Source organism: Bombus vosnesenskii, unplaced genomic scaffold (assembly GCF_011952255.1).
Source record: "Bombus vosnesenskii isolate JDL3184/JDL3185 unplaced genomic scaffold, Bvos_JDL3184-5_v1.1 scf7180000013950, whole genome shotgun sequence".
Lineage (NCBI taxonomy): Eukaryota > Metazoa > Arthropoda > Insecta > Hymenoptera > Apidae > Bombus > Bombus vosnesenskii.
In genome coordinates this window covers 31,091-48,271 of record NW_022883303.1, presented here as the reverse complement: position 1 = coordinate 48,271, position 17,181 = coordinate 31,091, and the positions used below count along the sequence as shown (strand labels likewise).

Genomic DNA, 17,181 nt, shown 5'->3' with positions numbered 1-17,181 from the left:
TATTCGTTAACATATATTTAAAATACATAAATAAATAATATATATATTTTGTAGAATTATATATATATATATGCATATATTTATTTCGCAAAGATGAATTAGTACTATTTAAATATTATCAATGCAAAAATATTTATTTAAATTAAGAAAGTTGGCAAAATAAAGTTTGGATAAATGTTTCACTTTTTAAATATTTACATACTATGTATACATAACATGTATATACCTCTTCATCAGGTGCATACATATGTTTATGTTATATATATATATATATATATGTATATATTATAAATATTAAATAATACAGTTTTATCGAATATTGTATCATCTATTTATAAAATAATAATATATATAGGTAGTTAAAATTATTATAAAATGTACAATGTATTTATTATTGTTAAATAAAATTACTTTTCTAAGATGATCGAAATATTTTTCGGAAATAATGACATGTTATGGTTGTTGCAATTATGATATTTACATGAATAATTATTTTTATTTGAAACTGGAAATATATGATAAGGATTTGGATTATCATGTACGTATATGTTTACACACACGCGTAGTTTCGTCTTTGTGTAAAGTTATGTTTAATCATAAGATAAAGATATGGCTAGTCGCTTACCCAACAATTATTTTGAATGATAGTTGATGCAGACTTTAAGTGTTTTTTGTTTGAAATTTCATATATTTTATTAAATTTATATGACAATGGAAGTTTCACGTTTAGAACCTTGTATTCAATTACAATTATCAAGGAAAGAATTAGAAAATGTTGTAGATAAGGCTAAGGATTGGGCTCTTATGCATGGTATTAATTTATAGATGTATCAAACTAATGAAAAAAACTGGCTCATTGTTTCTTATTCTTCAAAATATATAATAATGATTTTATTGAAATCAAACAATTCAAATTTAACTTATTTTTATTCAGGTATTAGTATGCGATCAAAAGTATCCTTTAATAAAAATCAGGTACAAGTTTTACCATTTACTTTATTACCATCAAGTTTTCCTAGGAAAAATTTTGAGAAAGCTAAAGGTATACAAGTATTATTGAATGAACTGATACATAAGGTTGCACATGATAATAATTTTCTAATAAAAAGTTTAAAAAGGTATATAAAAATAATAAGTTGTTTGTATTTGTATTTGTATTTGTATGTGTTATAGATAACTGTTTTATATCTTTTAGTACAATTGATGCAGATCCATTTACAGCAAAATTATTTAACATATATGAAACTATATATAAGGAAGGATTTAGTCAAGTAAAATACTAATATAATATAAATTTATTTTAAATAATGTATGATGAATAAGTCTCTAAGCAATTTTTCTCTTCTAGACTTTAAGTCTTGGTCTACTTCGATCAGATTACATGTTACATGAGAATCAGATTAAACAAGTTGAATTAAATACTATTGCAAGTAGTTTTGGAGGGATAGTTACAGTTACTACTCAGTATCATAAGTAAGTTATTGTTACAAAGTATGCAATATATTTTTTATGTTTAATCTTAATATAATGCACTTTTAGGTATATCTTATCAGAAGTTGGACATGCGGATAAAATAAAAAATGTAGGTATCTTTCATTATTCCATATTTATTAAGTTTTTCTGATCCTTATTAAACTTTCGACCGTGTTTAGATCCCAGAAAATAATCCAATTAATGGACTCTGTAAAGGGCTAATATATGCATGGAAATTATATGATAATGAAAAGTAAGTAGTACAAATATGATAGCTAACTGTTAAATAATTAACATATTTTATTATAGGGCTGTAATATTATTTGTTGTTGAAAGTATTACTTATAATGTATGTGATCAGAGATTTCATGAATTTGAAATTTCTAAAATTAATCCTGATATTAAAATAATCAGAAGAAGTTTAAGAGATTTGGTGTCTGAAGCAAAGTTGGGACCAAATAAACAATTAATAGTGTATGTAATTATATAAAATATTTGAAAAGTTGTTTAGATATTATTAAATTTACTATCTATATCTAAATAAGAAATTATTAAATAATATTTTTTTATTTTTAGCGGAGATTTAGAAGTTTCTGTAGTTTATTTTCGTTCTGGTTATGAAGTTGAAGCTTACCCCACTGAACGAGAATGGGAAATTAGATTATTAATCGAACGTTCAAAAGCAATAAAATGTCCATCAATACAATATCATCTAGCTGGTACTAAAAAGGTATAAAAAATACTCATTTTTGTTTTGAACAGTGTAAAGAATAAATAACTTTTATTAGGTACAACAATCTTTAGCTTATCCTAATGTACTTAACGTACTTTTAAAAGATGATAATACAATAAAACAAATACAAGAGGTATTTGCTGGACTTTACTCTTTAGAATTTGTAAGTATTAGAAAACATTAATTGCAATTGTAATTTATACATATGATTATTTTAATATTACATTTTAAAGCTATTTTTATACTGATCTGCATTGTAAACAGAATAACGAAGCAGAAGTAATCATTGATAATGCTATGTCAGATCCTAAAAAGTATGTTTTAAAACCACAAAGGGAAGGAGGTGGAAACAATGTTTATAATGAAGATATAAAGACTCATTTAGAATTCATGAGAAATTCAGAAGAAAGAACAGCTTGGATATTAATGGATCGTTTTTATCCACCTGTGCAAAAGAATTATATTGTACGTGGTCATAATGAACCATTTGAAGATAATCATTTGGATTTCACTGATGTTGTATCAGAACTTGGTGTTTATGGTGTTATTATAGGGTGTGTAATAAAATATATTTCTTTCATAATTATTCTAGCAATTATATCGAGTGACTGAGTTCTCATTTTACAGAAATAATAATGATATTATATATAATGAAGAGGTAGGACATATTCTGAGAACAAAACCATCAAATGAAAATGAAGGAGGAATAGCAGCTGGAATTGGAGCTATTGATAGTCCTTATTTAATTAGTTAATACAAAAGATATTCGTATAGTTGCGAATTACCGGATATAGTTCAAAAGTATGAGAAATTTATATTATAGAATTATATCTTTATATATAATAATGTTAATAAAGAATGTTAAATGATAATTATTATAATCAAGTATTATTGATTATTCTGTTTTTATTAATTGTATGTAAAAGGATATATACATGAAGGTTTTACATATTATTAAATATTTATAAAGTAGGTAAATAATTATGTACATAGTTAAATTTGAGTTTCATTTTAATTTAGCAAAAGTTAATATATATTATACTATATTAAGCGAATATCCTGTCCATTAGTAGATTCTTTAGATTCGTCATCTGATTGATCGAAATTGAGAAGTTTCACCATTTGTTTCTCGCCCTTCTCTGGTATATTTTCATTGTGATTCTAAATATGAAAAAACATATATGTTTTCTACAACTGAATATGATGTAAGTAATTTACCTTTTGTATATCTATAATCGGATTAACGTATTCATGTTCTCCAGGTGGTAAACCAGAAATATAATTGAACGAGGGTGTGATCTCATTTCGTTGCTGGTATGATGGATTTTGGAAATGGATACTGCAAGTAGGATAAGAAGCCAATATTTCTGACTAAAAGTGAATTATCGATTAATTTACCTGAGATTATTTTTCTTTGAAAAGCGTGGTTTAATTTTCTGGTAATAAAAGTAGGCTGACGCAACTATGATACATGTTAGTACTGAAATTATTACACCAATTAGGGTCCCGTGTTGATAACGAATACTTTCGTTTCTACGGCCAGCTTTTCTCGTATCAAATTTAATTTTTATATTTGTGTTTTCCATGCAAGTACTTCTGGAATCTTTCGGATATCCATTCTGACAGATACATGCGGGTCCGTTGTTTCCCGAAACACACATGTAGCTGCATTTATGTCTCTCGCAAGTGTTTTTTCCTAATACAGAAATGTGAATTTTGAACGTATTTCTTATTAGAAAATAATATAAAATTTTGTTAATCAATTAATTATTTAACTCACCAATAGGTTGCCTCATTGGGTGCGAAATAATAAAGTACTTATCGATATTTGAAATACCAATGGTAATCGTTACACACGATTTGTCACCGTATAATTTGCATTTTTTTACTTTACCAGTTGTACTCATCAACCAATATAAAGAATCCTCGTATATGCTAATGCTCAAAGCCTGATGAACCTATGATATTAAAAATAAGAGTAATATAAACATATAACAATATCTTCCTTGCATAAATTATAATCTAGTAGAACTTACATCTGTGTTTAAAACTATAATACGATTAGAACCATCTAAATTCGAGGACTCAATATTTTTATGAAACGTATCTGACCAATACAATCTGAATCGTGTATAATCAATAGTTAACGCAAAGACAATACCAAGATCTCGATGTACAATCGCTGTTATATTAGTACCCATTGTATTGGATCGATATATTTCCGTCATAGGTCTATCGTAAGATGTCCAAGAAGTTTGGCTCCAAAACAACCACCTAAATTGAATAATAATATATATAAAACTGCTACAAGATAGTATACTTTACTATACTATCAGCACTAAAATTTTATAAATCATATGACTAAATGTTTCAAAAAATTTAGTACCGTGATTCGTGTCTCAAATTGCCCTAAAACCTTTGGGATGAATGATTTACGATCGTATTCTTTAAATCCTTCAATTCTGCATATATATATATATATATATATATATATATATATATATATATATATATATATATATATATATATATGTTATCGTTTAATTAATTATATATATATAATTTTCCAAATTTTATTTTATATATAATATATTGTAATATGTTGTATAATTTGTAATTTATAATCAAATTATATTATATAATAATAAAATTTGGAAAATGAAATAAATATTTATTTAGAATCGAATGAAATCATTTTTAAATGTTAGGCGCCAAAGAGGTATAAGTTTCTTAATTAAAACATACCCTTCTTTTGGTTCGACGGCAATAGAGACTGCTCGGTTGTTTAGTGGGATTGATACTACTTTAGCACACTTCTGCTGTTCTAGATTGCATACCTGTAAATTAAAATTTAAAAGATTTTCATAGCTAAATACAGATACCGAATGAACGCGAATAATGAATATTCGATACCTGAACACTGCTAAAATAGTCATTATCATTGAAGTATACGTTGTCGGTAATCCAATCAACAGCTAGAGCTCCCGGTCTGCCAAGGCCGGTAACAGTCTTTCGTTCCTTGGTCTTCATGTTTATTTTACTTACCGTGCCCAAGATATCTATGGGAGATATTGTATTAAGAGTTTAACAAAATGAAGAAATAAAATTATATTAGGAATTTAGTAAAATGTTTGAATCAAAGCAATAATATGTATGTTGTATATAAAATGCATATGCATGATTTAATTCCTAAGTGAGCTACAGAAAATTCTTTTTGCTAAATCGTTAAGGATAGAATGTGTTTTGGAAAAAAATATTTTATGCATTAAGACAAGTAAATTTTGTTTGATATTACCATTGCTCCAATAGATAGTGTTTTCCCTCGTGTTCGCGTCAATACCGCTTATTTCAGGATTTAGTTCTTCATAAATAACTTGAATTGAATTTAAATTTGGTGATAACTTTCTGATATCAGCACTAGAAACAGTAATTATTTCCATTTGTGATCCTACAATAAAATAATTCGTTACAGTATAAAATATTCACCTATTATACATTCTCTATAATTATTTAATTATTCCAAACGCAAAATAAACAAAATAAAATGTAAGAAGCTAAGTGTTTCTTTACCAGCCACTTTGCATGAAATTTTATCGCTTCGAATGACGTATCCCTCGTGGCATGAACAAGTAAAAGATCCATTAGTATTATAACATACTTGTGAACAAACATTGTCTTTACATTCGTTAATATCTTCGCAGGATTTAAAATCGTTACTCAATTGATATCCATTTCTACAACCACAGACAGGACCAATGGGTGTTTTGTGGCACATATTTGTGCAGGGATTGTACTTGGTACACGCAGTTGCTGTAAAAATATATGCTTTAAATGTGAATTATTGTGTTCACATATTACAGTAATATTGATTCAATTTGTCAATTACTAGAATTGAGCTTTTGAATGATACTTTTATTATTAAGTTACAATTAAAAAAGATATATTTTCATTTCTTTTATCTGCACTGTACGTACCACATTGTCCGAATTCATCGCTTCGATCGGAGCAATCTACTTTTCCATCGCACACATTGGCAAAGGGGAGGCAGGCACCGTTGGAACATTTGAATTCTTTGCAAATAGAATTCGTGTTGATGCCACTTATTTTCGAATTACCACCGTCACAATCTTTTTCATCCGATCCATCCCCACAATCGTTTATCCGGTCGCACACCCAGCTTTTATCGATGCATTTCTGATTGTCGCAAACGTATTCTTCCTTTTGGCATCGAGGGCAATTACGTTCATCGTCGTTCTTTGGACAATCTGTAACGCCGTTACATCTACGAAAACGATAGGTTAATAAAATGGACCAATTGTTTGCTTTCTTCATTTCATTATGATGAAAATACACCTATTAAAAAAGGGATATATAAAATTAAATGAAACTCATTGTAATTTAAATTTACTGTACTATACATATACTGAGCAATGTGGTAGTCTTAGAAATTGATTAAGAAAATGAATGTAAAATAATTAAAAAATTAATAAATAATAATGCTAAATTGACTAACCTGACTTGCTTCGGAAGACACAGTTCTGTGTTGAAACATTTATACTGATCTACAGTACAATTGACATAATTTCTGTTACCCGTGTCCTTGCAATATTGTTCATCGCTGTCATCCTCGCATTCACTGACTCCATTGCATTTCAGCATTAAATCGATGCAACGACCGTTGGAACAGGTAAACATCTCGGTTGGACACGCGTTTCTTTGGCATGTTTCGCTCTCGTCGGAACCATCTGGACAGTCAGCCTTTATCCACATGCGGAATTAAATAATTATGCAACTAAACATTTTAACGAAACAGGCTGGGTTTACTTTTTAATTAGATGTACACGATGTATAAAAAATAAGTGCAAAAACTACCGTAACGTGATTCTACACCCCTGAATTGGTGGAGATTTGTAAAAAAATATTCAAAGGGAGAGAACATTTCAAAGGGATTATGGGTCGCAAATGTTCCTCCTGTCAGAAAAAAATGTTGAAGTTTTAATAATTCTTAAACTGACTTTATTTGCAGTGCGTTTATATTCTGCAGTCGGATCTCATGTAATTTGCTTAGGAGACGTGAACATAAAAATCGCAAATACTTCGCACCTGTTACGTATGCAAATGTAGGCAACGATGTAGGCAGAAAGATAGAGGCGATAATATGATCTCCAATAATCGTCTTTGATTGAAACTTTTAACATCACTGCTTATGGATTTTTGTAAGCCCAAATCCTGGCACTTTGTCGATTGAGGATGCTACAACTCGAGGAACCGCTCTCATCCATAAATAATACACGCTCTAAAAAGTGGGCAACTTATATAGCATGGCAAAAGCTTTGTCGAGTAGCATAGTCATTTGCCTGTAGTGCTTGAACGCGGCGAATTTTTTAAAGCCGTAAATCTTTTTCTCTGATTATTCGTCGCACTGTCACGTGACTGATTCTTACTCGACGAACTACTTCATGTAGATCTAATAGTGGATAAGGATGAACAAAAGTGATAATCAACCTATTCTTCTTTACGCTAATTGATACGGGCTCGATCTGTATTCAAATGCCACAATATTAATTTTTGATCATCAAATTGTTAACATAGCCGCTGAAAATTGCATTATCATGGAATGTTTCCTGCACACAGAGATTTACCATTATTCCTGTATTCTGATATATTTCTCGAGGTGACTTCTAATTTTTTGTTACTTTGTAAATAGTACGCTACTTTCTCATTAAATGAGAATAATTAAATGTAAACACATTATGAATTAAGCCAGTTTAAGGATTATTAAAACTTTAATATTTTCTTCTGATAGGAAGGGCATTTGCGGCCCATGATCCTTTTGAGATTTTCGTTGCTCGTGATGAGTAGAACACGTTGCAATAAAAAAAAATTTGACCTTGAAGATCATACTAAAGGTTAATTTTTGCACAAACATTTTTTTACAGATTTCCATCGATTCAGGAGTGTAGAATCATGCTACGGTAGTTTTTACATCTACTTTTTATACAGCTTGTACATTAAACGAGTTAGAATACGTGACCAAGTTGTCGTTCTACCGTTTTTCTTTGTTGAGGAAAGTATTAACTACGATATAATCAACAAAGAGAATGGAAAGTGTAATAAGATTGATTCATCTTTCTCGTTTTCCGTTCAGGTACAATTTAAGTGCATTAGAAAAGTACACTTGCATTGTTTTTAACTTACAACGCATTATACGTTGTTATATTACAAAAATAAACAATAGTGTATAATTTACACGTAAAAAATGAATGTTTCGTAAGGTACTGATATAAAGAAGCCTAATGGAAGGTTTGGACTCACCTCTCCATCACATTTCCACGTTTTGGGTATACAAGTCCCGATTTCGCATGCGAAGGCATCGCCATCGCACTTGTGCTTGTCGCAATTAAGTTCGTCCGAAAAATCGGTGCAATCACTTTGTCCGTTGCACACGAGATATTTCGATATGCAAGCCCCTTCGTGACATTGAAACTCATCTGGAAGATATTAGAGTCATTGTGAATAATTGTTGGCCGCTTGAGTACAACGAAGGCCTTTATTCAGCCTTCATTTTGCATACATATCGACACATAGTTTTTCGATGTTGATGTCTTATGACAATAGCATTATTCGACTCGTTTTACACGAGTTCCAGATATTTTATCGTCGAATAAATTGATCGAAAAAGAATCGAAACATGATCTTGATAAGGTATATAACAGAGAATCAATCGGATATTTATTTTTTTTTTCCATGCGAGAGTCAGAGTTCAAGGAGAAGTATGTGTATAGAAATATAAAAATAGGAAGCAGAAATGTTAACTTTTCCTTATATAAATCGATAAATTCAGTCGTCTTTCTATTGCTTCAAGCTTGAAATCAGTTATGAATAGATATTATAAATTCATTTAATCACTAATAACGTGACTTCAGCTATGATTGCTTTATTCGCGTGTTACGATTGTTCAAGCAAACAACACGATAGTTTTAAACAATATTAATTTATTGATTCAAATAAATATTCGATCTATTTAATAGTTTCATTCACTGATCTCTCAATTTGATCTACATTGTCGTTCGCTTTATATACACAGTATATAATTTATCGCTTATAACGTGTGCTCTAAATGTTTAGACAGTCTTGTTATTGTAGACAATAAGCACGTTATAAATAAGATTTAGTAAGGGTTTTGATTTACTGGAGTCGCATTCCTTTTTATCACAGCCTTCCTCATCCGATCGATCGACACAGTCGTAGTGGGAATTACAACGTTTCGTCTTGCTTATGCAGTCGCCGTTTTTACATTGAAACTGATCCTCGTGCTTGCACCTTGACCAATGGTGTTCATCGCAAATACTTGATTCATCTTCACCGTTGGGACAATCCTGTATTCCGTCGCATCTGAAGTTGCGAAACATTTACAGTTTAATAACGCATGCAGATATTAAATATAAAATATAAATGATAGTTGTATTTTCAAATTTATAGGTATATTCTGCATATCAAAATAAAAGAAGATGAATTCGTATATTTTTATCCAATAAGGGTATGAAATAATTTTTATTGTCATGTTACAGTCGTGAATTAGCAAGTGTTGAACGCCAACGCAGACTGATGGTTTCCATCGTTTAAGTGATCTTAAAATTATAAATCGATTGAACATCGTACAATTCGTTTGATACGATTGATTTATCAAGTCTTATACTAAAAATACAAAATAGTAATTATCCATGAAGTAAGAATTTCAATGATTATATTTCAGAGATTAAACTTTTATCTATTCATGATTAATAGACATGGAAAGTTACAGAATACACTTATAAATTGATAAATTCCATGGCTGAACCATTCAAGATAATAATATCTTACCTTTGATGGGATTTTATGCATATATCGTGTTCTCCACATTTTATTTCGCCAGCATTACAAGCAGTTTGAAGAGTACACGTTCGATTATCTACGTCCAGCATCATGTCGGGTGGACACGCACAGATCTGAAAATTTAAATGAAATATAAGTACAAGGATAATCGTGTCTCAAAGAAATCGTATTATACAAACACTCTAAGCTTACATATGAATCAGCATTAGATAACAGGCACACGTGAGAACAGTTTCCGTTGTTGTTGCGACACTGGTGCTCTTCTATGTACGTTTGATGTAAACTTATTAACTGCATTCTATTCAAGTCTTTAGGTACTTCTGAAAGATACAATTGTTTCTGTATAATTGGTATAATTCTTCCTTTTTTATATTCGATTATCTATACGATAAATTGGATTGAGTGATTAATCGCTATTTGTATTCTTTATTCTCTTTATATCTCATTATTATTTTATTTAATTGCATAAAACGCTAAGAATGGAGAAAACTTAGTTAAGATTAAATCCATTCATCAACGATCTAGACAATATATTTGATTATGGTTGACGATTCATGTCTGTTGATTAATAATTGATTATCAAAGAGTTTTATAACTTATTTCATATTACTCACCTAATGTAGTATGCTTCTGATATTGCTGTGTGCTGCTTTTGTTGGTCCAATACAATTTATTCGATTTATATTGAGTCCAAAACACATAGTCACTAAGAACAGTGAGACTCACGGGTTCCAGTAATCCAGTGCGGAAGATATATGTTTCGAAACCTAAAAAATTTAATTATATTTATATTTATATCTATATTATAGTCATTAACATTAGTCATTTATTACGATAGAAATACAAACCCGGAATGGTCGTACTACCAATACGACCAGTGCCTTGATCACTCCAAAACAATAGTTTCAGAACTCTGTCGTAGCACAAAGATATTTTCGGTCCAATTAAATGTGTCTTATTCCCTTCGATCGTGACTCTTGGACCAAGCCCGTTCATGTTCATCAGGTCTATGCGATACAATTCATTCGTTCTGAATACGACCATCATGATACTAAAACATCATCACATAATGATCTTTCCATAAAGATTTTACTATAATGCTTAGCAAATTAAAATAAAAAAAACATGTATATAGAACTATATCGAAATTCATTCGTCTTTTTGTGATTCATGTACAAAAATGATTACTTTTCTTCAGGTACAAGTGCAATATCGTAAGGCTCGTCTTGGAAGTAGAAGATCGTTTTTTCATTGTTGTTCAAGCTGTGGACCTCGATAGTTTTGTGTTTCACATCCGACAAATATAGATTATTTCCGATGTAGTCGAAATCCATTCCACCTAGTATTTCGTTTTCAATAGACATCATGCTTTTCTCTTCACCAGTCTGCATGTTAAAATGGAAAATGTTGTCCCTTAGCTGGTCGCTGGCTAGTAAACCACCTGTGTCGATTTTTGTTCGATAATATTGAAAATATTTAAAAGTAGCAATGTTATATAACTATAACGATATAAATGTTATATATTCTCGATGATTTTTATAGACATTAAAGCGTTGTGATGTCATTATGAGCTTAAATAAAGTCACGTTAAATAACATTATTCGACTTTGAAAGGTTTCGACCGCGTGTTTAGAGCAACGGATATATATTTGTTATATGAAATATCATGGTTTGTCTATTGGAATAAGTAGGATGTTTGTCAATAATCGATTATTAAAGTCTTACCAGTGAGAGGATTATAAACAACCTCAGTGACGTGATTTAATGTGTCGCTGGTAGTAATTTTCGGTTTTCCCAATAGTTCATGATAATAGTCTATGAATGTACTTCCTGCTGCGATAATTAAATGCGTCTTCTTCTTAACCGCTGAAATTTATTTAATTCGTGTGTATATTTATTTAATTATTAAATATCAAGTTACGTGTTATATTTAATTCACTAGTTTACAGCAATAATACAACTTACCACGGCACGTATGGTTATCAGAATTTAATTCTTTGTCCAATGTGCAAGCGCAAGTATAGCTATTCGCTGAGTTTAATAGACATAATTGAGAACACGGGCTTGAATTGCAGGGATTCGGCATCTATTATCGAATATTGTATCATTTATTTACGAATAAATTGACGAGAAAGAAAAAAATGAACGTACCTTGGGTTTTAAAACAGAGTGATATATGTGTATGCCATAAATAGTACTGTTTGTAGACACTAAAACTTCCCAATTTTTACCAGTGAATTTATCACATGACTGTATGGTATTAGATATCCAATCGCTCCAGTATAACTTATTTTCAAATACAGCCAATGAAAATGGCCTCTTTGCTATATCTTTTAATATGGCCTAAAACGGTACAAATAAAAAGCGAATAAATAATTTTTACTGTAATTATTGATCTTCAGACGAACATTGTTCTAATGTTCGGTGTAGAAATGTGAAATATACCTTTCGATCTGTACCATCCAGTCGTACCGATTCGATTACTTTTGCTTTAGCATCTATCCAGTATAATCTTTCATTCGCGTAATCGATAGATAAACTGTTTGGCAATTCTAAATCTTTGCTGACTAACACAGTGTTATTTTTTCCATCCATTCCTGCCCTCAATATGCATGAATCCATGCCCCATTTGGACCAATACATTATACTGGAAACACATAATTTTATTATTTATTTTGCACTTGCAAAAATTCTTTAACTTGTGTTACTTCTTAAACATTTAATTACAGAAAGTATAATAAAAAGCTGATAAAAACAAGATATGGCAATTTTATAAAAGTAGTAACATAAAATTTCATAATTTTTTTTTAAACAGATATTTAGGAGATTGAAATACTTTATTTATCCAGATGCTGAAAATACTTTTGAATCTCAATTGTTCAGTTTTTTACGTTTGAAATTACTTACCCACTGGACGGTAATAAAACAAGACCTCGCGGTTTATCGTTTTGTTCTTTTATTATAACAGTGCAATAAGAACCATCATTGTTACAAACTCCGATATGCATATAACCACCATCCGTGAAATATATGTTGCCTGTTACCCAATCTACTGCCATGTCATCGGGGCTGCTCAAACCTTGAAGATATATATATTTTCTTATAATTTATATATATTATACATACATATATATATATATAAGAAAATGAGCAACAAAGGAAATAAGTAACGTACATGCAAACTTCAGATGTGAGTATCAATCTGATCTAATAAAATTAAAATTTTGTAATAAAGTACAGTAGGAAAGATTAGAGTAATTTGAGAATACGATTTATATGCATAATTTACCTGCTGTAACAATGACCTCTCGCTGCGAACCATCCTCTAAACTTTTGATTATCGCTTCGCTTCCGTCCTCGATATCGGACCAGTATACATTATTCGCGTCTAAAGAAATAGCCACGGCGTGTTGCAAATTTTGAGTCACCGGATAATACAACCGAGAATTGAGATAAATACCACGGATTTCAGATTTAATTGAAAACATCATCAAACCTTCGCCACCTGTGGATAAACAGTAGAAAATAGATACTAATTAGAAATACATAGATACTTAGGAAAATGAGGCTCTTTATCTTTCAAGAAGGTATTTATCTTTCAAAACTTTTCCTTTTTACAGATTCTATTTGTTCTATTAGTCATAGAATATAGAACCTATCACAGATAAGAATTAAATTTTTAAAAAATTTTGTTCGTACAAAGCTGAGAAAAGATTTACCTTCGGTTTGACAAGTTCTTTTGTCATCGTTCAGACTGTAACCAGGTTGACACGAGCATGTATAAGATCCAACGCTATTGATACATTCTTGATCGCAAATTCCGTAATTATTGCACTCATTCACATCTATAAAATAATAGATATGTATATAAAATAACTTTGTAGTTTCTTCTTGATCATGACTTTAATAATTAACTCGAATCTAAATCAGATCTGAATATTTATGTCTGTAATCAACCTTTAGTTCAGTAAAAAGAAAAAATAGATTGTTAATCTTTTATCTTTACCCTCGCACGAAGTCTGGTTGTTCACCAACTTGTAACCTGGTCGACACGAACATTGAGCACCTTCAGGTGTTTTCCTGCAATTATGTTGACACTTTGCTTCCTTGCACGATGCATCAGCTATGATTTGAAACAATTAAACCTATTACTGTTAAATTGCCAAGTCTTGGCTCAAAAATTGCCATCACTCCGACTTTATATTACTGAATCGAAACAATATCTCCTTCACTACTACTTACCCTTGATACATGCATCTATATCTTCATCTGAATTATCCCCGCAGTTATCCTTCTCATTACAGGTTGCGTTCAGAGAAATGCATCTTTTATTTTTGCACAGATATCGATCGTATTCGTTGTTACATTCATCGACTGGTATCATGTAATTCTCTATGGATTATAAAATAGTAATATAAGTTTGAAATTTGTAGATCTTATGTAACATCAAAATATAGTTTAAGGAAAGAAAAGAAGAAAGATTACCGCATTTTTCTTCATCGCTCTTATCTGGACAATCTGGGATACCGTCGCAAACCCATTCGTTTCTTATGCAATGGCCATCTTTGCATTTGAATGCGTCGCAATTTACCTGCAGTAATTGAGAATATATCGATTAGAAGAATATTTGTAATTCGTATAGTCTTCAAATTAGTAAGTCAATCTGCTGTACCAAAGAACCACCTTGTAATATACGTAAAGTCTGATGTACAATAAAGTATTATTATTATTGTTGTTGTTATTGTTATTATTATATAATCTTCAAATTCATTTAGGATATAGTATGTCAAGAAGATTAAATATTTCACTTTTGCGTTCAAGTTACTATAAATTGAGGCAAAAAGAATATATCTTATTAACATCTTTATTGCTTAAAATAAAAATAATAAGTAGCTGATCAATTATGGAATGCTTGATACTTGCATCATATATAGATGAAAGTTATGAATAATTGTAATAAATTTCTCCAATCTGTAATATCGATTGATATTTAATCTAATTTATATTATAATTAACATAAACAAACTTATATATTTTTTCATTCTCGGAGTACCGATCTAGGAATTATGCTGTTATTTGATAAGAAATTAAAATTTAAATGCGATCTCACATCTTTTACACAACCATCGTATTCATCACTGCCATCGGAACAATCTTCTTTTGTGTCGCAGAATTTTTCTATCGGTATACAAGTATGAATATCGGAACATTGGAACTCGTCTATAGCGCAACGAATCATTTCAAGGTTTTGAAGCTGAAATAAAAAAATTGATTTTGTTATATATTAGAAGTATAATATAAGAATAATATATATATATAATATAAGAAACCATTTCGTTGTAAAATATACAGTTCCGAATAAAATAATAATTTACAAGATAAAAATAAATATATATGTAATACAATTATATAATGTATAATACTTTATCGACTTATGGAACATATTGAGAAATTTCAGACGTGGAATATTTTGCAATCTCTTGCAAATAATTTTAAATTATTTAACTATACAATTCTTTAATAATAAAATATATAAGAATAAGCAATATATTATTATAAATATCGTTTTGATGATAATTATGAATTAATATATACTTGGTAGCCTTCACAACCCGTTTCGTCGGAACCGTCACCGCATTCATCTTCCCCATCGCAACGGAAGATGGATGAAATGCATTTTTTGTTCGAGCACAAGAAGAGATCCGGTGGTTCGCAGCCTATAGCTTCAAATTAAAAAGTAAGAAAAGTATAAATTAGAATGTGCTAGAAATAAATTGTTACTAGATCTAATTGTAATATGTACGATTAAAGTTACCTGCGGTATCGGCGCGCGGGTTGAAAATGCTTACAACCAGAAGTACGAACAATCTGCGATACATAATCTGAAATAATTTTTGTCGAATTAATTTACATTTTTATTAAGCAATCGAAAATATTTTCCTATTATTTTAAAGTCTTCACCGGCATAATTTGTTTAATCGTTAGAATGCCACGGTTATCGTAGAAAACTAATTAAAAAATATTTGGTTTTTACATCATTGATACAACAGGTATGAGAGCAAAAGTTCAAGCGTTACAACACAATGAAGTAAACATAAGTTGAAGAACGCAAGTATAATAGAATTTGAGGGTCAAATCATCATCGTATCATTTTTCGATGGTTAAAGTCTTTTCAACGGCACAAATGTTCCTTATGTATTACTAATTGTATCTTCTCATTTATGTTTTTTATACAAGTTCAAATATTATAAATGCTTGAGAATTACGTAAAGACACAATATGAATAATAAATAAAATACTAATCAGTATATCCGGTACACTGACAAATGTAGATTTTAAGTATATTATACAAACTTAGCTCTGCAAAAATGATATCACAAGCGGAAATTATTTTCATTAAATTAAGTAAACTTTGTTTTAACTAGACCAACCCCTAATAAAAATTACGGAATCAGATCTGAATTGGGTACTCTTTATAATAAAACTGGCGAAATTAACATTTTATAACATAATTGCAAAATGGAATAGGTATGAAAGGTTTTTAAAATAAAATATTTCTTTTCGATATACTTACGAGAGGTGTTCTTACCATTACGACTGTTAAACGAAAACTAAGGGCCGTTACAGAGACCGTACCAAAGTTGTGTAGTTGAGGTCGTTTTTCTAATAATACACATATTGTTATGAATGCCTCTGTGTAAGTTATTATACATTAATATAGATTTCATTCTATTCAGACTTTTGAACGGGATTAAATCATAAATAAGAAATGATTTACACATATATAAATTATTTCTTTTTATGTATATTCATTAAATTTAATACTAAATTTATTATGCAATATATTATAAACAAACTAATACAAAAGGTAATAATTATAACAGTAATGTTAGAGTAATGTGTATAAATAAATATTTTTCAAAAATATTTCGTATAATATGTAAGTACACGTGAATTACGCTTAGGTATGATAATTTGTTCTTTTAAAAGTTATAACTTATTGTAAATTTCGCGTGATAGAAGAAATTGTGTATGAAGGTACAAGTTTCATAAGAAATGTATACAAACAGTTGGTTCGATTATATACACACATTATTCTT

At 29.8% G+C, this 17,181-nt stretch overlaps 2 protein-coding genes across 4 annotated transcripts; one reads left to right on the top strand and one right to left on the bottom strand.

Annotated features, from left to right (window-relative positions):
- The first annotated feature begins 392 nt into the window (after positions 1-392).
- On the top strand, positions 393-3,676 carry LOC117239366 (glutathione synthetase-like). Of its 2 annotated transcripts, none has more exons than XM_033504859.1 (12): positions 393-538; positions 935-1,118; positions 1,196-1,271; positions 1,349-1,473; positions 1,540-1,582; positions 1,653-1,726; positions 1,783-1,947; positions 2,050-2,203; positions 2,262-2,369; positions 2,471-2,760; positions 2,834-3,007; positions 3,469-3,676. In XM_033504859.1, exons 2-11 carry the CDS (start codon positions 943-945, stop codon positions 2,958-2,960), a joined length of 1,338 nt encoding a protein of 445 aa, XP_033360750.1. In that variant the 5' UTR covers positions 393-538; positions 935-942; the 3' UTR covers positions 2,961-3,007; positions 3,469-3,676. The 2 variants fall into 2 exon arrangements, with proteins under 2 accessions (XP_033360750.1, XP_033360749.1); XM_033504858.1 differs by lacking the exon at positions 393-538 and adding an exon at positions 545-811.
- Positions 3,193-16,693, bottom strand: LOC117239364 (vitellogenin receptor). 2 transcript variants are annotated; one of them, XM_033504852.1, is made up of 32 exons: positions 16,656-16,693; positions 15,897-15,963; positions 15,677-15,804; positions 15,192-15,335; positions 14,567-14,672; positions 14,324-14,473; positions 14,088-14,204; positions 13,801-13,926; positions 13,371-13,586; positions 12,989-13,160; positions 12,527-12,728; positions 12,233-12,424; positions 12,047-12,167; positions 11,807-11,947; positions 11,270-11,522; positions 10,930-11,132; positions 10,696-10,848; positions 10,274-10,401; positions 10,070-10,194; positions 9,399-9,601; positions 8,522-8,697; positions 6,720-6,964; positions 6,181-6,488; positions 5,777-6,016; positions 5,502-5,654; positions 5,120-5,265; positions 4,952-5,043; positions 4,243-4,480; positions 3,987-4,164; positions 3,605-3,902; positions 3,425-3,545; positions 3,193-3,367 (listed from the first exon to the last, which is right to left on the bottom strand). In XM_033504852.1, exons 1-32 carry the CDS (start codon positions 16,671-16,673, stop codon positions 3,248-3,250), a joined length of 5,280 nt encoding a protein of 1,759 aa, XP_033360743.1. In that variant the 5' UTR covers positions 16,674-16,693; the 3' UTR covers positions 3,193-3,247. The 2 variants fall into 2 exon arrangements, with proteins under 2 accessions (XP_033360743.1, XP_033360744.1); XM_033504853.1 differs by lacking the exon at positions 3,425-3,545 and having other exon boundaries at positions 16,656-16,692.
- Between the last annotated feature and the right edge of the window lie 488 nt (positions 16,694-17,181).

Coding starts and splice junctions, on each gene's coding strand:
- LOC117239366 (XM_033504858.1), top strand. CDS start 706: ATGACAATGGAAGTTTCACGTTTAGAACCTTGTATTCAATTACAATTA. Junction 812..934: donor GGATTGGGCTCTTATGCATG/GTATTAATTTAT, acceptor ATTTTTATTCAG/GTATTAGTATGCGATCAAAA. Junction 1,583..1,652: donor ATGCGGATAAAATAAAAAAT/GTAGGTATCTTT, acceptor GACCGTGTTTAG/ATCCCAGAAAATAATCCAAT.
- LOC117239364 (XM_033504852.1), bottom strand. Junction 11,523..11,806: donor TGTTTATAATCCTCTCACTG/GTAAGACTTTAA, acceptor AAATCGACACAG/GTGGTTTACTAGCCAGCGAC. Junction 11,133..11,269: donor GCACTTGTACCTGAAGAAAA/GTAATCATTTTT, acceptor ATGATGTTTTAG/TATCATGATGGTCGTATTCA.